The sequence below is a fragment of the Pteropus alecto genome, unplaced genomic scaffold (assembly GCF_000325575.1).
Source record: "Pteropus alecto unplaced genomic scaffold, ASM32557v1 scaffold75, whole genome shotgun sequence".
Classification (NCBI taxonomy): Eukaryota; Metazoa; Chordata; class Mammalia; order Chiroptera; family Pteropodidae; genus Pteropus; species Pteropus alecto.
In genome coordinates, this window is record NW_006440638.1 from 11,539,628 (window position 1) to 11,564,877 (window position 25,250).

The following is a 25,250-nucleotide window of genomic DNA, read 5'->3' on the forward strand; positions in this document are numbered from 1 at the left end:
CTCAGACTGGTATAGAGTTTATATTTGAAACCTCTTCCCATGACATTAATGAACATGGCATGGGCTTTTTATACCTTAGAGGATACTTTTTCTGTCTGTCTGTCTGTTTCTCTCTCTCTCTGTCTTTGTCTTTAAAAAAATTTTCAATTACAGTTGATATACAATATAATATTAGTTTCAGGTGTACAACATTGTAATTAGACATTTATATGTCTTATGAAGTGATCACCCTGGAAGTGAGTCTACTCTTGTGGATGACTGACAGTCCCACAAAGTAAATTATGCACATGCCATGGAATCTCCTATTTGAAGATGGACAGTAGTGGGCACTGTGATGCACTGCAAGATTCCCTTTCGTGAATGAAGGATTTCTTTCTTCAAGTTTTGGGAGTGCTGCAGAAGATGGCCTGTAGCCTCTTTGAATTGAGGGCTTGCCTAAGATGACCCATCTTTCTAGGAATAGCTCATGTCCAATGACTAATCAACATGAAAGTATAAAGGCCTGGCCCCTCTGCCCAACTTGGGACCACTGAGAAGAGGCATCTCAATTCTGTAGCTCTCCATAGGGTTTATCTGAGGCCTTTCCTCCTTTTAGCCTGTCTTCTTTCCTCCCCTCTCCTCCCCTTCCCTCCCCTCTCCTCCCCTTCCTTCCTTTCTCCTTCCCTCCCCTCCCACAGGTGATGATCCAAAGAGCACCCGTTAATTAACCTCCTGCTCACCAATTTCCATCTCGGTTGGCTTCCCAGGGAACCCAACCTTTGGGATTCAGGTCATGTCAAATATTCTCTCCAAATTAGGTGAAATCCATCTAGAAGAGTTTAGGTGATTCAGGGACCTGAAAGACCTAATCTGAATTTGGAGATTCTTGGAGATTCTAAATTGGGTGGGCCGTTGTGGTTAGAGGCAGGGGAGCCAACCCACTAAGTAGGAAAAAGTGTTTAATGACACTCAGTGGGTGATAGAAGAGTTAAGAAACCAGTGGGAGACCTGGGCATCTGGAAATTGGATGAAGGACAAGAAGGTGGGTTTTAGAACCAGGTTAAGTCAGATGGTTTTAATAAGGAGAAAGAACAATGTCCTTGAGGACCTCAGGAACATTGCTCATGACTCAGAGTGTGGATGGTGGCTACGTGGGCTGGGCAGGGAGATACTGGTCTGAAGGGCTCTCTGGAGAGTGCCGACTGAAGGAAAGGAGAGCAAGGGAGAGCTCTGTGCCTTTGGGTATCACTTGCCTCAGTCCATTTTCAGTGATGTAAATCTTGGCGTTAACCTGTGTCTATAAATACTTAAGCCAGATATATGGATTGAATACTCAATTGATTCTTTGTAAACCAAATATATGTATAAACTTTTGTGAATGGATTGTTTACGAACTTTTGGTAGACAGAATTCTAAGATGGCCTGCAAAATTTATACCCTCTGGTGTATGTATCCTGTGTATCTCTTCCCCTTGAGTAGGGGCAGGTTTGTGAATGATGGGGGTTACTCCAGTGATTAGGTTATGGTTATATGAGGAAGATAAAGGGATTTTGTAGATATAATTAAGGCCCCAAATAAATTGATGTTGAGTAATCAAAAAAAGAGGTTATCCTGGATAGGACTGACCTAATCAGATGAGCCCTAGTGAGGTACTGGGCCTTTCATGAAAGAGGAGATTGAGACTGAAGGGGCCAGTGGTGGGGGGCATGTGGCCAGATCTGAATGCAGCCTCTAAGAACTGAGAGGAGTTCCTGGCCGATCGCCAGAACAGAGACCTCAGTCAAACAGGCCCAAGGAAATGGATTTCGACATCAGCAGGGGGATGCTTAGAAGCAGTCTTTCTCCTGTTGAGCCGCCAGAGAAGGACACACTCAGATGACACCTTGATTGCAACCCTGTAAGTCCCCAAGTGGAGGACCCAGCTAGAATGTGCCAGACTTCTGACTTATGAAAACTGAGATAATATATTCATGTTGTTTTAAACTGCTAAGTTTGGCAGTTAATTCATTACACAGCAATAGAAGACTATTCTGTTTATCTGATTCCTTGAAAATTTTTCCTTTTTGGGTCATTAATTCCTACTGGAAGCCAGGGTGCCTGATCCAGCCTGCAAATGTGTTTTGTTTGGTTTGTTCTGTGTTTTAAAAATAAAACAACTGAGATTAGTTGCCAGGATATAAAATGTGCAGACTGCATGTCAGAATCCAGTTTCTCTTGGAAAATTATAGCTGGCATTCCCGTGCTCACATCTGTGCAGTAACAGGCTGCTATGGGAGCAGTGCACTGGACAGGTTTCCACAGTCCCTGCTGTTCATCAGAACTTCTACCCAACCAGCCTGCTCGCTCACTTGGAGGTATTTGAATTTTTGACCCTTGGGAAAGAGAGATAAGTCTTTGTAACAATTAGATCAATGACTGATATTGAGTGTAACAACTGGAATTTTAGAATACTGCATGTGGCACAGAGCACCTCATTAAAAAATTCAGCAAATATGGAATCTTGATAATAAGTTAATAATCAATTCCCTAAATTGACAAGGTAATTAAATAACATCACCTCAAGCTCACGTAGGCCCGTATATTTTCTTTGCCACTTTTTGAACTGCTTTTAGGGTTTTTGTCTCCCGTGTGCATGCCGAGGTGGGAGAGACGGGAGACATGCATTGAGAAACCAAAGTGCGTGCAGGCCCTTCAAAGCAGAGACCCCATGGTTCCATGTCTGTTTAGAATGCTCTGGATTTCTCAGGCAAAGGGCACAAAGAAGCCAATGCTTTGTGTCCCTTTTAACAGATTTCTTCAAAGATGACCTTAGACTCTTGTTGTGGTCTGGCTGCTTCAAAGGTAGACTGAGTCTCAAATCAATGAGCAATATGACACCCTTTCAACAAGATATAGTTGAACTAAATTGTGAGAGAGGGAGAGAAGGGGAGGGGAAGACAAGGGAAGGGAAGAGACTCCCTGGCAGCAGAGTCTGCTCTCAGAGGAGTATGACGTGGATACCAGGTCCCTGAGGCTCTGCTTTCCCTCCAGCAGGGGATCAGGGTTCTGGTGGAAGTCCCGCTGGGCTGGCAGCCATGGGTGCTAGACCCTTCCTTCCAGGACTTCTCAGGAGCTTTGCCTCCAGTGTTAGCTGAGTATGTATCTAAACTCATGTCTTTATCGTCTGCTCATGAATTGATACGTCTTGTATATATAGAAAGGTAGGTCCCTATCATCCACCAGAGTGGATCACAGACACCATGAGACACGTGCCAGGCAGAACCTAATGTCACTGGAGTTTTCAAATGCCAAGCTGCCCTGACTTTTGCTTGAAAATGTTAACTTAAAAAAAGAACAAACCAAAAAGTTAATCGAGTTTTATCTAATTTCCCTATAATATCAAAAAGGGCAGGTAATGAGTGGAGGGGAACATTTTTGATATTTTCTTTTTATTTACTCTTTTTAGAGTTTGTTTTAGAATAGACTACAAAACCACATTTGAGAACTGAATTGTCTTTGAGCAACTCTTTCGATACTGTCCATCCTTAAGAAGTTAAGTTTATTCATTTATTTTCACAGCTTTATTGCATATAACGTCTTATAACATTGTGGATGTCTAAGGTATACAAAGTGTTGATTCAATATCTATAAATTGCAAAATGATAATCACTGTGGCATTGGCACCACCTTTATCTCATCACATAGTTACCATTTCTTTTTTGTGGTAAGAACACTGAAGACCTACTCTCAGCAACATTCAAGTATGAGATACAATATCATCAGCTATAATATCATGCTGTATATTAGATCCCCAAATTTGTTCATTTTATAACTGGAATTTTAATCCCCATATTTCTCCGTTTCCTCTACCCACAACCCCTGGTAACCACCACTCTACTCTCTATTTCTGTGGGTTTGTCTTTTTTAGATTCCATATATAAGAAATATCATAGAGTATTTGTGTTTCCCTGACTTATTTCACTTAGCATAATGCCTTCAAGGTCCATCCAAATTGTTGCAAATGGCAGCAGGACTTCCTTCTTTTTCATGGCTGTATAATATTCATATAAGGGTATATATATATATATATCTGTTGATGTTCATATGAAGTTGTTTATTTTATTTTATATTCACCTGTACTTGCCCATCCGTATTCCCACCAAATTCTGAGCTATGAGGCCACTCTTTTAGGCCTTAATATATTGTCAAAGAAACTGGAAAAAAGCTCTTGAGCTGGGTGTGAAAATTTTTTGTGGTTTCTTTCAGATGCCCAGACCTGTATATTTTATTTGAATCCAGCTCTCAGTATATAGCTTTTAAATATCATGATATAAAACAGTACACAATCTCAGTATTCTATCAGGACAACTGAAGCTGTAGCCTGGGAATTCATAAATAGACTTCCCACTGTGGCATGCTGCAGGCTTGGAAAACTTAATTATGAAAGGCGTTTTTTGAAAATGGAGGTAATGCACAGTGCAGATAAGGTTTGATTGGCCCTCAGTTTCCTTGAGGGAGAAGAGATCAAGCACAGGGCATCTCCCACCTTCCCTGGATTGTGTTTGCCAAGAAGCCTTGCCTCACTGACTTGCAGCCTGCTCTCTGCTTTCTCTCTAGGATGAGAGTCTATGCTAGGTCCGTGTTGCTGTCGCACTGGCTCTTCCTGGCCTACGTGTTAATGGTGTGCTGTAAGCTGATGTCCGCCTCGAGCCAGCACCTCAGGGGACACGCAGGTAGGCCCTTTAACGCTCATTATGCGCCGTTGAGATCAATTAATAAAACCCTTTCAAACCTCAGAGTCCACATTTTAGACAGACGTACTTGACAAGAGCTTTTGATGGTGTGTAAATAACCAGAGAAAGCATGAAATACAGCAAAGTAAAGCAATTCAATGGTTGGTGCTTAAAGAGTGGTGTTCTAAGCATCTTTTAAAGATGTTCTTCAGGTTTTTCTTTTTTCTTTTCCCTTCCTGAGTACACGTTCATTTTAGTAGTGATTTTTTTCAAGGAATCTGGAAAACCAGCAGCACTTTATTCTTATTTTTTTAGTAAGTACCTGAAATTCATTTTTTTTTCAACAGTTCATAAGTTAAAAAAATTTTACTTTTCGAATTACAGTTGACATTCAATATTACATTAGTTTCAGGTGTACAGCATAGTGATTAGACACATATAAATTACAAAGTAGTCCCCCTAAAAAGTCTAGTACCTACCCGGCACCATACATAGTTATTATAATATTATTGACTGTATATATTCCTAATGCAATACTTTACTTTCCCGTGACTATTTTGTAACTGCCAATTTGTACTTCTTAATCCTTTCACCTTTTTCACTTAGACCCCCGATTCCTTCCCATTCGGCAACTGTCAGTTCTCTGTATGGGTCTGTTTCTGTTTTGTTTGTTCATTTATTTTGTTCTTTAGTTTCCACATAGAAGTGAAATCGTATGCTATTTGTGTTTCTCTGTTTGACTAATTTCACTTAGCATAATACCCTCCAGGTCAGGGGTCCCCCTTATCCCTGGGCCACGGACCAGTGCTGTCCGTGTCCTGTTAGGAACCGGGCTGCACGGCAGGAGGTGAGCTGCAGGTAAGTGAGTGAAGCTTCATCTGTATTTGCGGCCGCTCCCCAGCGCTAGCATCACCACCTCAGCTCCACCTCAGATCATCAGGCATTACATTCTCATAGGAGCACTGGTCCCTGGTGCCAAAAAGGGACTGCTCTAGGTCCATCTGTGTTGTTGCAGATGGTAAGATGTCATTTTTTTTTTTAATTTTTATTTTTTTATGGCTGAGTAATAGTCCATGTACCACCTCCTCTTTATTCAACTGTCTATTGATGGACACTTAGGTTGCTTCCATGTCTTGGCTGTTGTAAATAATGCTCCAGCAGCACTTTATTTGTGTATATATATATACTGCAGCTTCCTTTGAAGGCAGAATATCTTTACAGATAAACCTAAATTAACATTTATAGGGTGATAGTAAAGAGAGCTTTCACATAATTTAAGACCCTTTTAAGATATGTGGAGAAAAGATGATGAATGATTTTTAAAAAAAGTAAAAGAAAGAACAGAGAACAAAAAGGAGGTGGTAACTTTTGCATGGGACCTAAAATGGAGTGTTTCTGAAGTTTTAGGGAATCATTCTGATCATTTCTAGTGAGAACTGTGTCTATACTTTGTTTTTTTCTAGAGAGAGATTAAAATAATCAGTTAAGCATCTGTGTGTGTGTGTGTGTGTGTGTGCGCGCGCATGTGTGCGCGCGTGCACGTGAGCCTTTTCTTGGTAAATAAACATTTAAAGTGACACAGACTTCGAAACTTCTAAATGAATTGTGTTTTCCTGAATAGTTTACATTCGATAGGAGACTCCTTGCCAAATTAATTTACTGTCTCTGCTTTGATAATTTGAGCCGTGACAGTGTCAGGCATGCTTTGACTTTTTAGTAAAAAAAGTGAAGCTTGAACCATAAACCACATATGTGCCAGAGTTGTGAAGTCTCTCTCCAAGAGGTCTTGAATATGGAGAAGTTTATTAGATATCCTTACCTTCAGACATATAGTCATGCTTTCTACTCAGTTATTCTGATATTTTAATGTTAAGACATAATTTTAGGCTTAAGATGATTTTAAAAATCTTTAATGACTCAATTTTTACTCCTCTAGCTTTACTCCTCAAATTGGAAGAAGACGAGAAAAATAATGATTGCAATTTAAAAAAATCCACATAAAAGCCATACCATCAAGCTGCTCTGATGTGCCCCCGGCTAGTTGATTATTGTGTTGTGTGTATCTTTTGATGAACTTGTTCTTGAGGATAGAGTTCTTGAAGTCATTAGTCTTATCTGTTTAATACACATCTGTTTTCTGGGTGCAGGTTGAGAGTCAGGTAGTAGACAGGCAAAGCTTTTCAGTGGGGTAGCTTATCAACAGCAGATTTCCAGATATTCAGGAACTAGGCTTGAGGGATTGTGCTGAAAAGTGATTAAAATTTAAAGGAAACAGAGGACATGACTGAACATTCAATTTTCTTACCATAACCCTTTGAATTTGGGAAAGGTAGAACTGTAAGTATAAATTAAGATTATAATCATATATGCATGAAATATGGACAGTACCTTCCATATAAGGAAAGTTTTGGCAGCAATAGGGATATAAGTCTGAGCAAAACCTGGCTAAATCCTGCTAAAGAAATGAAATTTTCACCCTAGAATTCCTAGATGATTTTATTTGCATTATCATCACATGACCTCTGGTTTTTGATTTTTCTTTGGTTTTTGGGAGGTTCTTACTGCTTTCATCTTTGGAATTTAAGTCCTTCTCATCCCATCATCTTAACAACCATTAAAGCAATCAAGGCAGTTACCTGCCTCTCGCTGAGCTTGCCTGCTGCCTAGACAACCATCTTTACAAAATTGCCCTTTGCCCAACAGCCAGGACCTCCATAGTTGACCTCTGGCCTCCTGCTGGTAGCGTGTGTCTGTCGAGAGGGAGGACTTCTGAATACTACTGTGAACTCTTACTGCCTTACATGTTTCTTAAGTTGTGTCCCTGATGCCTGGAATAGAGTGGGTGCTAAATGAATATTTATTATTAGCCCATTAATTTTGAACATTTGTCGCTATGTGATTAATTATGTAGTTTTCTGCTGGTGGTAAAAATTCCAAACATAGACAGATGTGAAAGAAACCCTCTTAACTTTTTGTTGACTATTATATTAGTCAGGGTTCTTCAGAGAAAGAAAACCAAAAGGAGATATAGGCATATTGTGGGTTTGGTTCTAGACCCCCACAATAAAGCAAATATCACAATAAAATGAGGCACACAAGTTTTTGGTTTCCCAGTGCATATAACAGTTATGTATATACTATACTATAGTTTATTAAGTGTGCAACAGCATTATGTCAAAAAAAACAATGTAATTCTTTATTGCTAAAAATACTAACCATCATCTGAGCCTTCAGCAAGTCATAATCTTTTCTGCTGAAGGGTCTCGCCATGATGTTGGTGAAAATGCAGTATCTGCGAAGTGCAATAAAATGAGGTGTGCCTGTGCCTCTGTGTGTGTGTGTGCGTGTGTGTGTGTGTGTGTATGTGTGTGTGTGTGTGTATAAAGAGATTTATTATAAGGTATTGGCTCACACAACTATGGAGATGGGAAATCTCATGAGCTGTACCCTGCAAGCTGGAGATGAACTGGTGATGTGGTTTAAAGGCCTGAGGTCCAGAAAGTTGATGGTATAGATTCCAGTCCGAGTCTGAAGGCCTGAGAACCAGGAGCACACAGTAGTAGTAGGGATATGAGAAGTCTGAGCAAAACCTGGAGCCCAGAGAGCAGGAGGAGACCAATGTTGCAGCTCAACGGTCAGAGAACAAATGTCAGCCGCCTTCTACCTTTTGGTTCTATTCAGGTCTTCAGTGGGTTGGATGAAGCCCAGCTATGCTGGGAGGGCCACCTGCTTTACTCAGTTCTTTAGTTCAAATGCTTATAATCTTGTCCATAAACGCCTTCACAGACACACCCAGAAATAATGTTTAAGGAGACATCTGGAGACATCATTACCACATATTGGCAAAAAATTAAAACTTGACAGCACCCAGAATTGATGAGGATATGGGGAAATGGGCATTATCATACTATTACCACTGGTAATAATGTTTAAGGAGACTCCCATAACCCAGTCGAATTGTCACATAAAATTAACCATCACAACTATCCTTCTAGAAAAAAAAGAGTGTGTATACCCATATGCGTGTATGCACATGTATCACCCTGTTCTGTGCCTTGATTCTTTCTCCCATTTAACAATAGAGTTTAGAGACCTTTTTGTTTGAGTACTTACAGATTTATGTCACTCGTTGTAGCACTGTGTAGCCATCTATTGTGTGAATGTGCCATAAATTATTTGATCACTCCTAATTCTGGTGAACATTGTGCTTTTTACTAGATTTGTACAAATATATATGTTCTGACTTCAGGTGAATTCTTAGCAGTGAAATCCTGAATTAAAGTACGTGTAAGTATTTTAGTGAGAGTAGGCTAATTGCTGTAATAGATAGACCAAATATGCCCAAGAAATGGCCCAAGAAAATAACTTTTATTTTTTGCTCACGAGTGCTGGGTGGGTAAATCCGTCAGTTGGGTAATTCTTCACTACTCCAGTGCTTTTACTCGCATGGATGGAAGCTGTCTCATTTTCAGCCTGGAAGCTCTCTCATTTTCAGCCTGTGGCTTCCATGGTTGTTCTGAAATGGTCTCCTTCCCAGCCAGCTAGGAGGGGAAATAAGCAAGGAGGGAAGTACTGATGAGCCGGGCCTAGGTGTGGGCTACATCACTTGCACTGTTCTGCCATTGGCTGGAGCTTCGATGGCTGGGAAACACTAGCTGTTGGGTCTTGGAGAAAGGAAGAGTATGAATTTCGTGAGACTCCTGCAGCCTCTGACATAGCACATTAATATTTTACTAGTGTCACAGTGCTTTCTAAAACTTTTGTACTTATTTATGCCTCCACCAGTGGTAATAGTATGATAATGCCCATTTCCCCATATCCTCATCAATTCTGGGTGCTGTCAAGTTTTAATTTTTTGCCAATATGTGGTAATGAAAAACTGCTGTCTGGTTATTTTGACTTGGCATGTCTTTTTGACTGAAGACTCTTAATGTGCTGGTGGACTGTTGTTTTTCTTTGAGCTATTTAATCCTTCATTCATTTTCCTCTTGGCTCCATCAGTTGTTTACTTGTCAATTCTCAAAAGCTCTTCGCAAATGGAGGACAGTGGAGCACTTTGACCATCTCTTTCCTTGTTCCTTCCTGCTCCTCCTCTCACCACTGCCATTCCAGTGAGGCTGTGTGTGTGTGTGTGTGTGTGTGCGCGTGCACGGTGGGGAGAGGGATAGGAGGTACTATAAATTTCCTCTAATGACCTGCAGGAGAAGAAAGTGCATGATCCTTGCAGTGGCCAGGTGGTTTTTTTTCTTCCTAGGATAACATTCAGCTGCTGGAAAACTCTAGGATCAGAATCAACTGGGGGGCTGTGTACCAAGATGCTGAGGAACTCTGTCAGATGCATTACTTCACCATGCATGTACCTAAAGAAGCTCGACAGTGGAAACAAGCTGCAGAGTGTTAACTGCAGAAGTCTGTGTGTGAGAGTCCAGAAAGACTCCTGAGAGTGTCCCCAGGGCTTTGTGGTCGGTGCTGGCCAATTAAAGGGACAGTGGCCCTAAAACCCTGTTTAGAGGTTTATTGGATGCAGAGTAATGGTTTAGGAGAATGGCTTGTTGATGATTGTGTATAAACAAGAAGATATTTTACAACCCACCTCTCTAAAATAGAGATAGAAGGGAGGAAGGTGGGTCTCATCACCTGTTTGGGAGGATGGAGTATTAGGTGTAGATTGAAGTTTTATTTTAGTTCAAGCATTAAAAAAACAAAACAAAATAAAAACCTACCTAGTTTTCATAATGGGTTGTGGTAATCTTTTTTAAGGCAAATGACATTGGTAAACCTCCCCAAAAATCCAGAGGTAGTATTTTTAAGGAACTAGAAACCACAAAAGACCTTCTTTGTTGTTTTTAAAATTCTACTTGACATAATGATTGAATAGTAGGCCAGATGGTGTCTGTAGCCTCGAGCCATAGATAAGGTGAAGGGGCTAAGTTAAAGGAAGCCAGAGTTAACTCTCTATTATTTCCTCAACTAGCCATTTGCCTTTTTATTCCTTTTTTACCCCCTCACTAAGCAGAATACTTCCCTGCAAGAGGGCAGCAAACATAAGAAAGCAGAAAGATATTGGCAATTTTAGAACCTTGAGTCCTGTGGAGTTAATTGTTTAGGGATATTTGTGAAAGCTTCATAGATGTAGACATGAGAATTTTGGGACACAATGCACTCCACATTCTTGAGATCTATCCCTGGGAATATTTGGACACTTCAAAATATTAAAAATTTTCCCTTTGAAACAGAATAATAGCTACCTTTCTGATGTGGCTGAGAGTTAGGAACTTGGGTGCTACTGGTTTACAAGTTCGTTTCAGTAGTTCCAGTTCCCCAGAGAGCTTTAAGTATGATCTGGTTTGGCGTGTTTCAATTCCACCAAATGCTGTGGTGGTTAGCTACTATTTAATATAATTTATTTCAGTGTAAAGCCTCTTATTTAATATATTCTGTCCAGGTGTAAAGGCCTTGTAAAACTGGAGACACTTGGGAATGAGGCAGTAAATAGAATCAAGTGTTGGGGCTCTGAAGTCAAAATAATCCTGGTTCTGCACTGTACATGCCGGCTGTATGACCTTGTCCAGGTCACTTAACCTCTCTGAACCTGCTTCATCATTAGTAAAAATGAATGTCTTTATTGAGATCTGCCTTCTTTTGAATGCATTCCATTTTATAGAGGTCCTGTAGTATTTAAATTTATGGGAATTTAGGATTTAGGTCTTCTCTATTATAAATGGTAATGCAAAATATGAATGTGATTGTGTGTTTTGGTGATTGTGTTATATTTAACTTAGGATAAATTATTTGTTGAGTCCTTGTTACATCCCAGTTTGGGTCCATGTTGCTGTCCTTTCTAAGGGCTGAAATTGTGTAGGAATCCTTTAGATATTTTTGATAGGAATGACTATTTTAGCCCTAGTTTCCCATAAGAAACCTCTATTTCTTTCAAAGATAACAATTGGGTAGGGACCATCTACTACAGTTTTCTTGTAAGGCTTAAATGTGCTGTATTATATGTGAAAACTTCAAGTAATAAAATTGCATGTGTAAGCTGCTATTTTTACTTTGCAGACTAAAATGAATTATATTATTACAAATGGTTTTGAAAAATGATTTGCCTGCATTGCTGAGTTTTGACACAAGGGGGCAGGCAAGGTTTAGAAGAGCTAAATAGCAGAATGGAGGACTTTATCGAAGCTCTGTCCAGTAGAAATATGAGAGCCGCATATATAGTTTTAAGTGTTCTATACACAATTAAAAAGTAAAAAGAAGCAGATGAGGTTAATATTACTAATATATTTTATTTAGCCTAACATGTGGCCCTAGCCACATTTCAAGTGCTTAATAGCCACATGCGGCTAGAGGCTACTGTAATCAACAGCACAAGCTAAGAAATTGGGTTTTAGCATTACTTTCTGAAAGATTAGAATTATGTTATTTGATTCATGGGTCAATCATAGGGCACAATGTTTTATATAACTTTATTTCACTTAATTTTTAAAAATGTTTTATTTACTTTTTTTTCCTTTCCTGAATAACTACTTCTAAATTTAGGGAAAATGCCAGTAAGAGGGGTTTGTAATCTCCAGTTATAAAGAGTGGGGAAGATGATTTTGTTTCCTAATGAACTGTATGATCTTTTTTTTTTTTTTGCAAGTGAGTATTTTTAGAGAGAGGCAAGTAGCAAAATAACTTGAAATAGTGGGAGTGTGTGTGTATGTGCGTGGGTGTGATGGCTTTGGCCATTAAGTCTTAAACTTACTCCCTGGAAAGCTTATTTTGATCAGTAATGGGCATTTGCTCATTGAGTGAAATCTGATGTTAGTTTTAATATGGTTTTTCCTTAATTGTCCCTGTCGTCCTCCCTCTTGCCCTAGCTCCCACTGAATGGTTATTTCATTAACTGTATGGGTATATTTCTATGTAGGCAAGCCCACAGAAAGAGCTTCTATTTTTAAATTAATACAAAAGGATGGTAGAATGGACAAAAAGCTTGTGTTTTGGTAGTGACTGAAAAGGGCATCTACCTGATGATGCGTACTCGATTCTCCCCCTGGGAAGCTTTTACACAAAAAATCACAGAGGCCCCACACAGCTATGTTGCATCTGGATCTTGCAGGGTGGACCCTGGGGCACTGTATTATTTAATAGCTGCACTGGTGATTATTCAGACCCGCAGCTAAAGAAAAAAACTGCTGATTCAGAAGACAAACAAAAAGAATATCAGAAGTTTGACTCTAGCTCATTAAGCTACTCTTTGATTGGAGTGGTGATGTGTCTCCATTTCACCATGACGCAGCTAGGCTGAGGAGAGGTATATTTCCCCCCATAAAGGTGACCTCCATCTCCTTCTCTTTGCTGGAACTGTGAAAATACTCATTTTGCATTGGCATAGCCATTCCTGGATGCTAAAAGCCTTTACTGTGAGGAATTCCACTGACCTCCCTTGTACCCTACATTATTTTTCTCTGGTGCCATCTTGATGGGCTCATCATACTCTCAGCATTTAATGAGAAAGGAAAGGAACAGGTTATCCAAGGTGATAATATTCAGCTTCTTCTCATCTCTTTGGCTGCAAATTCAAGTCCCAGTGCTGTTGGCAGGGTCAGTTTTGCGAAGTATCTGACAAATGAATGTGCTACTCATCCTTTTTGATGGGAAGGAAGGGTTGTTTCACTGACAGGGGAGTAAAGACTCTCAGTTCCTTATGTGAGCTTGTGAGTCCCCTTTTTTGAGTCTTGAGGCAGACTAGGCCTTTGAAGAGTTCTCTGGGTAATTAGCAAAAAGATTCACTTTACCCTTGAGAATGAAGTTTCTCATTCTTCTTTCAAGCCAGACACTTAAACTCATGTAAACAAAGCCTACGATTTAGGGTTTAAAAAACCATGGGTCAATATCTCATCTGTGTCAGTGCTATACAAGGAAATCAGAATCTATTGTCCCATATAAGAAAATTAAATTATTGGTAAAATGATTCAGGAGGAATCGAGACGGGGCAGGAAGAAAAATAAGGTTTTGTGTTTTCCTAGGCGTTGCTTGGATGCTTGCAATATTTTGGCCCATATGGTGGTCTCAGAATAGCACACTGGAAATAATGTTAATGAAAGAGCATTCAAAAACCCGTTAAAAAAAGGATTAATTGATTGTGAGAAGACTATGTGTACAAGAATTAAAAACAATTCCATTCCTATTAATGTGCTATTAATGCTTATGTTTTGGAGAATGTCTGAAATCAGATAAGAACTATAACCAGTTTAAACAGGGCTGGGAGGGCCCCAAGGTGGTGGGCATCTCCAGCTTGACTCTCTCTTCCTGTTTCTTAAATCTGTGCTGGAGAGAGCTCAGGAATCCCAGAGCCAGAAAGGGAAACAATAGAGAACTTTGTTTCCGGAAAAAATAGTATGGGCATGAAATGAAATAAATGACTTAATCCACAGTGTTGTTAAAAGTGGCTCATTTTTCTGTAGTGTGCCACTGACTTTGCGTAGCTACCTGCGAAAGGGCTGGAAATAAATGCCAGCAAGGCAGGGGGATGGGAGACTTGAACAACCTGAACTTGGTTATGAATGAAGGAGTACAAAGTCAAGGTGTGCGCCTTCTCCCCCTAAATCAAAGTGTGTACAGGTGTACACACTTCATTATTTGAAAAGCATTTGCACGGGGTGGTGGAAGTCAATTCTTTCAAGAGGAGCTTTGAAACCTGATTGGATTTGAGCCAGAGGAGAGAGCATGTTGCTGTTTTCTCCCCAAGTGTCCTGCCATCGTCTGACAGACTTCCAAATAAGTGCCTACCCGTGGAGGACAGTGATCTCTAACTGGGGATATTGCATGTGTTTGACCTGTTGCAGGTCAGTCACATCCGATAGGAGAGAATGACCACATGTAAAGTGAGAGCGCGGAATTCATTATTTTCCTAGTTAATACTTTTAGGGTACTGTCTAAAAACTTGAAACATCCACAGGATGGCTGGATCAGCATTTTCGTTGCCAGGTGTATGAGTTTGTGAGTCTCAGTCTTTTCTCGAAGGAAAATTACACTCTTTGATCTTTCCAGCTGGGAGCGAGAAGGCTATTAGTCTGTTTTTTGTTGCTGATCTTGAATTTGTTTTCCAATGAGCCTGGCTTTTGACTTGAGTGTGTGACATGTTGAGTGTGGATTGTTTCTCTAAGTTGCTGAAACCTTAATTTGAACCCTATTAATTTTAGAATTTGTGGTGATTCTGAAATGATAGGGCTGACATTTACCCATGTGTTGTCTGAAAAGAGATTTGCTAAGCAAATAAACAGCGTAAATATATTTGCCTGGGACCAGTTTAAGTTATCTTAAAAAATTGTCAAGTGCTTTGGAAGCATTTATTTAACATGAAATCAAAATGCTTTTTCCTTTGCTCTGTAAAGTCCTAGCTTCATGAGTTATTGAATAACAACAAAATTATTCAATCCCTCTGAGCCTCAGTCTCATTTTCCCGGAAACTGGTGTAACAACATCCCCTATCTCAAAAGCGATTTTGTAAAGTTTAAATGAAATAGTTAGTTCATGTAATTTGGTGTTAAGTTTGGAACGGAAGGCATTTATTTAAAATTTTAAAACAGCTTTATTAGGGTACAATTGACATACAGTAAACTGCATACATTTGAAAGTGTAGAATTTAAAACATATATGTATACACACACACACACACACACACACACACACACACGCTGAGAAACCATCTCCATGATCGAACTAATGAATATAACCATCACCCCAGAAAGTTTCCTTTGTTATCAGTCCCTCTTCCCACTCCCACTTCTATCCCTAGGCAAACACTATTCTTTTTGTCATTATGAATAAGTTTGCACTTTTTTCTAAAATTGTGTTTAAGTGGAATCATACAGCGTGCATTCCTTTTTTGTTTGATTCCTTTCTGCATAATTGTTTTATGATTCATCTATAGTGTTGCATGTATCAATAGCTCATTTCTTTTAATTGCTGAATAGTATTCCATCATGTGTCACACTGTTCATTCATCTGTTGTGGGACATTTGGGGTGTTACCAGTTTTGGTTATTACAAATAGAGCTGTTATGAACATTTCATACAAGTGCTTATATGGGCATATGCTTTCATTTTCTTTAGTAAAATATCTAGGGAGCACAATGGCTGGTTCATATGTATGTTTGATGTATGTTTGACTTTTTTTAAGAAACCGTTAAACTGTTTTCCAAAGTGTTTATACCAACTCATACTCCCACCAGCAGTGTATGAGAGTCCCAGTTCCTTCACATTCTTGTAAGCACTTGGTGTGATTGATATTTTTAATTTTACCCATTTTATGTGTAGTGATATCATAAGGTGGTTTCAATTTGCATTTCCCTAATGACTAATGACGTTGTACATCTTTTTCGTTTGCTTTACTGTATATCTGATGTGAAGTCTCTATTCAAATCGTTTGCCCATTTTTTTAAAAGTTGGGTTGTTTATATTAATATTGAGTTTTTAGAGTTTTAAAAATTTATTTATTTATTAAAAACATTTTTTTAAAAAATTATGGTAACATTGGTTAACGAAATCCAGTAAGTTTCAGGTGTACAATTCAACAGTAAGGCATATATATATTGCATTGTGTGTTTACCTCCCATAGTTAGATTTCTTTTTGTCACCACATATTTGACTCCTTATTCCCTGTCACATTTCTCCTACCCCGCTACCCTCTGGTAACCACTAGTCTATTGTCCTTGTCCACAAATCTTTGTTCGTTTGTCCTGTTCACTTGTTGCTTTTAAGTTTATATCCCATGTGTAAGTGATATCATGTGGTTTTCAACTTTTTCTGTCTGGCTTATTTCACTTAGCATGATTATCTCAAAGTCCATCCATGTTGTCGTAAATGGCAGTATTTCATCTCTTCTTATGGCTGAGTAATGTTCCATTATATATATGTACCGCAGCTTCTTTAGCCAACACTTAAGTTGCTTCCATGTCCTGGCCACTGTGAATAATGCTGCTATGAACATCGGTGTGCAAATATCTTTTCGGATATGGATTCTTAAGTCTTTGGGGTAAACATCCAGTGGAGGGATTGCTGGATCATACGGTAGATCAATTCTTAATTTTTTGAGGAAACTCCATACTGTTTTCCATAGTGGCTGTACCAATTTGCAGTCCCATCAGCACTGTATGAGGGTTCCTTTTTCTCCGCATCCTCTCCAGCATTTGTTATTACTTGTCCTTTTGATAAAACAGCTATTCTAACTGGTGTAAGATGGTATCTCATTGTGGTTTAGATTTGCATTTCCCTAATAGCTAACGATATTGAACATCTTTTCATATATTTCTTGGCCATTTATATGTCTTCTTGAGAGAAGTGTCTGTTCAGGTCCTCTGCCCATTTTTTAACTAGATTTTTTTTTTCTTTTTTCCTTTTTTTTCCTGTTACTGAGTTGTATGATTTCTTTGTATATTTTGGATATTAGGCCCTTACTGGGGGTGTTGCTTGCAAATATATTTTCCCATTCAAATGGGTGTTTCTTTACCTTGTTGTTTTCTTCTATGCAATTTATTGTTTCAGGCCTTATATTCAGGTTCTTAATCCATTTTGAGTGTGGTGATAGACAACAGTCTAATTTTATTCTTTTACAGGTAGCTTTCCAGTTTTCCCAGCACTATTTATTGAGGAGGCTTTCCTTTCTCCACTGTATGATTTTGGCTCTTTGGTTAAAAATTTTTGCCCATATGTACATAAGTTTACTTCTGGACTCTCGATTCTGTTCCACTGGTCTGTGTGCCAACACTATGCCATTTTGATTATTGTCGCTTTGTAGTATAATTTGAAGTCAGGCAGAGTGATGCTCCCAGCCTTGTTCTTTTTTCTCAGGATGTTTTTGGCAATTTGGGGTCTTTTGCGCTTCCATACAAATCTGATGGTTTTTTGTTCTATTTTTTTAAAAAATGCTGATGAGATTTTGATGGGGATTGCATTAAATCTGTATAATGCTTTAGGTAATAAGGTCATTTTAATTATGTTGATTCTTCCAATTTAAGAACACGGAATATCTTTCCATTTCTTTGTTCTTCTTTGATTTCTTTTAATAAGGTCTATGGTTTTCATTATATAGGTTCTTCACATGTTTTGTTAGATTTATTCTTAGGTATTTTATTCTTTTTGTCATAATTACAAAAGGAATTATTCTTTTCACTTCTTTTTCTGAGATTTCATTATTAGAGTATAGGTGTGCTATGGACTTTTAAACATTGATTTTATATTCAGAAACTTTACTGTATTTGCTTACTCTAGTAGTGTTCTTGTGGAGTCTTTAGGGATTTCTAGATAGAGAATCATATCATCTGCAAATAGGGGCAGTTTGGCTTCTTCATTTTCTATTTGGATGCCTTTTATATCTTTCTCTTGACTGATTGCACTCACTAGGACCTCCAATATTGTATTGAATAACAACGGCGATAGTGGACAGCCTTGTCTTGTTCCTGATCTTAGAAGAAATGTTTTTAGTTTTTCACCATTAAGCATAATGTTGTCTGAGGGTTTGTCATATTTGGCCTTTATTATGTTAAGATACTTTCTTTCTATCCTGATTTTGTTAAGTGCTTTGATCATAAATGGATGCTGTATCTTGTCGAAGGCTTTTTCTGCATGTATTGATATGATCATATGATTCTTATTTTTTAATTTGTTTACATGGTGTATCACATTAATCAATTTGTGTATGTTGAACCGTCCCCTCCCTTGGCCCTGGGATGAAGCCCACTTGATCATGGTGTATAATCTTTTTAATATGTTGTTATATTTGGTTCACTAGTATCTTATTTAGTTTTTTTTTGCATCAGTGTTCCTGAGGAGTTTTTAGAATATTTTATGTATTCTTGATACAATTTCTTCATTGGATAGATGAATTGCAAATATTTTCTCCTAATCTCTTCATTCTCTTAAATGTCTTTTGAAGAGCAGAAATTTTTTGTTTTGATGAAGTCCAATTTACCAGTTTGTTCAGTTTGTTTTTTTATGTATTGTACTTTTATGTATTGTACTTTTGATGTTTTAGAACTATTTTCCCTTATCCCAAGGCCACAGAGGTTATTGTTTCCTATGAAATGTTTTAGTTGTAGGCTTTACATTTAGGTTTATGATCCATTTTTTATATGATGTACTTAATGCATTTTAGTAGGTAAAAAATATTGCTCATTATAAATTCTCTTGTTACCTTGGTGAAATTGCTGCAAGTACTTGAAAATAATAAAATCATATATTTATTTTTAAATATATTAATAAGCCAGACTGATAGTTCCTTACTAATTAGTGTGTGAATTAGTGCGTTAAAATAAAGGTGTGCAGTAATTGAAACAATACAACTTTTAGGAAAGAGTATTATAAACAGCACATCTGTGCATCTCTGAACAATAAGAATGCCAGCCTGGACGCCAGGAGACCAACTTTCCTTCCAGACTTAGAAAATAACTAGTTGTGTAGACCATGACAGATTACTGTCACGAGTTGTTTAATCTCTTGGCCTCAGTTTCTGCAGCAGTAAAACTAGAAGTTAGATGAATTTTTAAGTTCACAGTGTGTAGATCTGCCTTCTAGGTATGGAGTAGATTCTTCAGGATGCTTATATCCACTTTGGTACCAATAATTGACTAGATTGGATAGATGTCTCTCATCTGTAATATGTCTTATTTTTCAAGCATGTGTTGATTGCATTTCGATGGAGAAAATATGTGTTTGATGGCATTTTAATAGAGAATTGACTTAAAAGGGCTTTGACTTCCTATTAATGCTGTGTGATTTATGCATTTTTTAAATCAAAGAATATAACAGTACAACTACTGTATGATTGAAAATATACTGTGAACATTATTCCTACCAGTAAAATGTATTCTGACTTATTTTAGTTGGAGAACATTCAGCTAGATGATGTTCTGCTGAGATTTTTTTGAATTTTGAGGTGTAATAAGACCATGATATAAAAAATTGGTCAGCAGTTGTGGCTAGTAGGTTTCAACATTGCTCATATGCCCATTTGTTCAGTTGATTCCACTCCAAGGCGATTAAATGACTGGACTCTGCTCTCAGCTCTGACAGTATTCTTCACTCTGCTCTATCCATACTGCTGATGACTCAGAAGGTGGCAAGGGGTGGTAGATAGTGTGCATATCACTACTAGAATGTATTTGTAATTTGGGCCCTCCCGAAGGGCGGAGTTAGAATCTTTCTCTATCCTATATATCCTATAATATGTGCTAGCTTGGAAACCATCAGGAACATGTTAATACACAAGTTAATTAGGGTAAAAAGGAACATCCTTGTAAGGACTGTCATGTGGTCCATATGTTGCTGTGTGCCTATTTTTAGTAACAGCTACAGGTCTACATACACATACACACATGCGCATGTCATAAGTTATATTTACAGTCTTTGGGTTCTTTGAGTATTTTAATATAACTGATTTCCTTTGCAATTTTTTTAAATTTTATGCATTTATAGTACTTGTTTAAGAGGAAGTTTATAGGTTTCACCATGGCATAAAAAAGATGAAGATTTGATGTGTTTACAACTACATCTTGGCCTACCTACGCTTAACAAGGCCCTTAACTTGATAAAGGTTGCTGGTAGTCCAGGCACTTGTGGCATCATCAGAGAGCTGTTTCCTTACAGAGAAGTCTTTGAAAGTCATGTGGGAGGCTGCTTTGCCTTGACCTCAGGTATCAACAAAGATAAGCTGATCCTCCGGCCAGCTGGGAAAGGGACTAGAGGAAAAATTGGTCAGCAATAGACAGAGCTGGAATCACTTGCATCATATCACAATATTGGGACATGGAGCTTATGTGGACCAATATGAGAGACATCAGTGAAGTTTTTGTTGCAGAATTTCCCCATGAGGTGCTCCGTAAATTGAATCTCCATTCATCACATTTGTCATCTCAATCTGCATTTCAGCAGATGGAAATCAGATGACAGGTCACAGATACCTTGATTTTCTGGTGAATCCTACCCATTCGGGGAGAGGGAAGTAAATGAATACTCGAAAACTTCCAGGCGTGATATCTTTGCTGAGGGTGTAGAGCTGGGCCAAGACAAGGCAGGCTTACTCACCTCCATGGCACGTTCCTGCAGCATGTCCTCCTCTCTCCTGGGTCGCCTGGTGCAGTCAGAGCCTCGGAGCTTACATTGTACAGTATGCACATCTTTCGTAGGCTTTATCAAGATAATGATTTGTGTCTGTCTCCCTCCCAAGGAGGCAAGAGTTTCTAAAGGGTAGGCACAGGTATCTTATTTTTGTTTGACAAGGTACCTGGTATAATATGATTTAAAAAAAAAAAAAACTAACTCAAATGAGTGAATATTGACTAAAATGGGGTATTTTCTCTCCTAAAGTAAAATTTCTTAAGGCCTGTCATCTCAGCTTTTTAGGATGCAGGTGGGAAAGATTTTCCTGAGTTAGTTCCTGGTAGTGAATAATGAATACACCAAGATTCCAGGTGTTGTGGAATATTGCACAATGAACACCCACCTCAAGTGGCTTCTTCATTCTCTTAGTAATGAACACCAAGGTTACTTCAGCTCTCCACTATCCCCAAACAAAAACAAAGCAACAACAAAAATGCATTGGTGATGATCCATGTAAATGTCCCTATATGGACCTGTTCAAGAATTTCTCTGGGATATATAGATGGATGACAGAGCTTGTGGCGGGGAGGGGTGGGGAAAGGGTGCATATGTAACATTACAAAATACTAACAGATGGCTGGCCAGTGTAGCCTTTCTCCTTTATGGTCCCAGAAGCTGTGTGTGAAATGTCTTCTTTCAAAGGAAGAAATTTGAAGGTGGAGATTTTGGAAAATAATTTTTGTGCTTCGCTTGATCAGTTTCGGGGTCACAGCCCAGTGATTAGTATATGTGATTAGCTTATAGAGTAGGAACCTAAGTGCTAAATAAGTGCTTGTGGACTTGAACTATCTTTTAGAAAATTGTTTCGCAACCACAGGATTCAAGCGTTTTATATACATATTAGGCACACAATTTTAATTTTGTAGTATTCTAAGAAAATCTGATGCGAGGAGTGCCTAAAAGCTGGGTATTTGCACTTGTAATTGAAATATTTGATTCTCCTTTTTTAGTTTCACAAGTGTTTTCACACTGGTTAGTGAGCTCTCCTTGCCAAACCTGTCTGATGGGCTACTGTCTCGATGCTGCTTTTACGGTTTGGATACAATCCAATTCAAAGTTGATGCATGCTTGGAAAGTTCTCTGCCTAAATTATTTCCATTATTTCCCAAGTCTCAGTTCATTAACCAACTTGGTCAAAAGGCCAGGAAGAGAAATGGCATTCTCAAAATATTATTAGCATTTCGCAGTGAATGCTAACTACTGTACATTTACAGCTGATTAAGTTTGCTCTCTCTATTTCATTTTAGATTATGACAGGGATTTTGAGACTGAGTTCTGTTAAATAATAAATAGAAGCAGCAAGGTCGTTTTCTACCTGACCAAAGGAAAACTTTGCAGGAAGAAGGCATGAATTGAGAAAGGTTTAGTTAAGTGTCTCATGGAGAGTAAGGGATTCAAGGTTTTCAGAATCAAGCAATTATCAAACAGATATTTGCAATGAAATGTGACTATTACCAATTATTGTCAGTGATTTGATATATTTTTCTACCCAAAATTTGATTAAGATATTATTTAAAGCAGAGGTCTCAAAGTAGTAGTTCACAGGTAATTGAGGTCCACAGATATGTTTTTTTTGGCCTAGACTATGTTTAAAAAGTGTTTTTAAAATCGGTTACATTGTTTGAAAATCATAGGATTGCTCATAAAAATCCAGATTTTGGGCAACGCTGGGTTTTTATGCTTTATAATAGTTTTCTATAGCTGACTGCTGTTTGCCCCTGAGATATGGGCCATTTTTTTTCATATTCTATGTAATATGCTTCCATCATTTTTTTGTCAACTTCTTAGACCCTGCAGTTTAAGCAATTAAATTTGAGAGACTTGACTCAACAACTCTCATTGTTCCAGAATGAAGATAAAAATAACTAGTAGATTTTATTTCAAATATCAAGCATCTTTGTCATTTTATATGAGTTTGGGCTCTGGAATCAAAATTTCCTGGAAACAAATGCTGATTTCTTCTAAATTAGCTGTGTAGCCTTAAGCAGGTTATTTAACCTCTCTGAACACTAGTTTCCTGCTTGAGGTAGCGGTCGTAGCTACCTTATAAGGTTACTGTGAGGATTCCATTTGCATCTGTGTGAATGTGTATCCATTAACACATAGACACAGACACACATACACACCACTTAGAATAGTGCCTTGTTCATGCTAACCCATCAAACATTTTTATATACAATTTGGTTGAAAAGAAAATTTAATTGGTAAATAAAGTGTAGTTTCTCTTTTCCCATTAGCTGAGATAGGCAAGAAGTAATATTTTTGCTTCACACAGGTGTTCCTTAAAATGGCAGGTATGCTAGATTGTTAGTGTTATTAATTTTATTCTAACATAACAACAAGAAAATTGTGAAAGCTGTGGACAGTATCCTATTCTTGGTATCCTTCCAAGCAGTGAGACTTTATACATGCACCAGGGGGTAGTGCCTGTATAAAGGATGCCAAGCATTTCCATGAAATGTTTTGCTTGTATGAAGGAGGCTTCCTCATATGTTAATCAGATGGCGTTAAGTGCTGGCCTCTGTGTTCCACCCACAGAGATGGAGATTGTGCCATTCTCATTGATAAAGTGAATGGGATCTGACAGTCCACAAAGAGGGAGAGAAAAGCAGGATCCCTCTCTTTGGAGGCAATGTCTCATTATGGAGTTTGGTGTTGATAAGCGGATAGAGAATCTGAAATCAGATTTAAATTACTGGATGATGGAATGCAATGGAGATAAATTGTCCTGCTCTAGTCATTACATCCTCTCTTAACTAGAATCAGAAGTTAATATATTCTTCAGCTAATATGGCTTTCTTCAAGGAGTGGTGGAGAAAGCCATATTAGCTGAAGAAATATATTAACTTCTGATTTTTTAAAAAAAGTGTTGGCTTCCAAAGCTATTTAATGCTAAAACTAAGTGCTATTTATGAGTGTTTTTTGTCTCTGGAGTTTTTAACACTCAAGGAAAATTAATGACATTTAATTATAGTATATGTGTATGTATATACATAAAAATATACATATATACTATAGTTTACGTATATAACAATAGTTATCTAAATGAATGTACATGTATTTACATTTTATAATGTATTTCTATATAATTTGTTTTTAGTTAACAATAAATTAGTAAAGCAGTCTTAGTATATAAAAGTCATTTTTAATTTCAATGATTTGAAATCGTTTTGATGACAATTAAGAGCATTATCTGGGTGATTAAAGATTTCCCACCATGGGTTCTCATTAGTTAATATCTAACATTATTTTCTGTTTATCCTCTTTTCAAATTAGTTCCATACCTCGTGATACAGGCATTGTTTTTCCATCCTTGCAATGCTCTATGTATGGTTAATGTACTTAGTGAATTAACAGACCATGATGTTCCTTTATTAAGAGGGACTTTTTCCTTTAGATGTGCCATATTATTCAACAGTTGTGCCACTGATATCTTTGAGTTGTCAGAAATGGCCATGTGGCAACATTTTGACAGTTTGCACGAAAAGGAAGAAATTATAGAATGCCATTGTGAAAGAGAATCTAATTGCCACACTGGAACGTATAACAGGTGCATGGAATCTGATAATAAGAGAGCTCAGGGAATTTAAATTTAATTCAAGAAGAATGTTATTTACATGTTGATGAGTTTAATTGGTTATTATAATTATTATGATGTTATTACTAGTCGCTGGGGTGGATCCTCTGTCCCGTGCATACCCCGTTTGACTTCCTCCCCGACCTTGGAGGTTTGTATTGTTATCCCCATATCTGCACAGAGGTTCATACTCATGCAGTGACTCTCGCAACATCACGCAGCTATTCGGTGGTGGAGCTGGGGCTAGAATTGCACCAGTTTCTCCCCAGAGCCTGTGTTCTTCCCCTTCACAATACAATGCTTCACCAGCGGCATGTTTCATTTCTGTGTTGTGGTTCTCACCTGTACCTCCCTGAGAATGAGTGAGGTACAATTATTATTTATTCCATTCATATGAATGCTGAAAACTGTATCCTGGGTTGAGTGACTCCCAGCACTGATTAGTGTTAGCATTGAAAGTGGAACTGTAGTATCTTCTTTCCAGCTCAAGGTTCCTGCCTGAGTATTGTTCTTAATTTAAAAAACAAGTGAAGGTTACTGTGATGTATGGGGCCTATAAAGCATGTTACCTCAAGAGGCTGCCTAATGGGTTGAAAATATAGGTCAAGAGAAGTTTCCATAAGACTCTGGAAGAACTTTCTAAGAGGGGATAGACAAGTTAGGTGTGTTTGGGAACATCTTAATCTTTGGAGAGGGATGTCTTATTTCTCTGTGCCATAGTAGGTGTGGGCTCTCAGAATGATCCTCTATTTTATTTTTAATCAAACATGACAAATAATACAGCATTGTTATTTTAAAACATCTAAAGAAACGAAGCTGCCTTAGACCCCCCAG

The 25,250-nt window shown here is 38.1% G+C and overlaps 1 protein-coding gene across 1 annotated transcript in view; it reads left to right on the forward strand.

The window, feature by feature from the left end:
• Positions 1–25,250, forward strand: part of FAM19A4 (family with sequence similarity 19 member A4, C-C motif chemokine like) — a 119,558-nt gene that overhangs the window by 1,168 nt on the left and 93,140 nt on the right. The window contains exon 2 of the mRNA XM_006917484.1: positions 4,576–4,691. Coding sequence (XP_006917546.1) covers positions 4,576–4,691 — 116 coding nt within the window. The remainder of the gene's footprint in view (positions 1–4,575; positions 4,692–25,250) is intronic.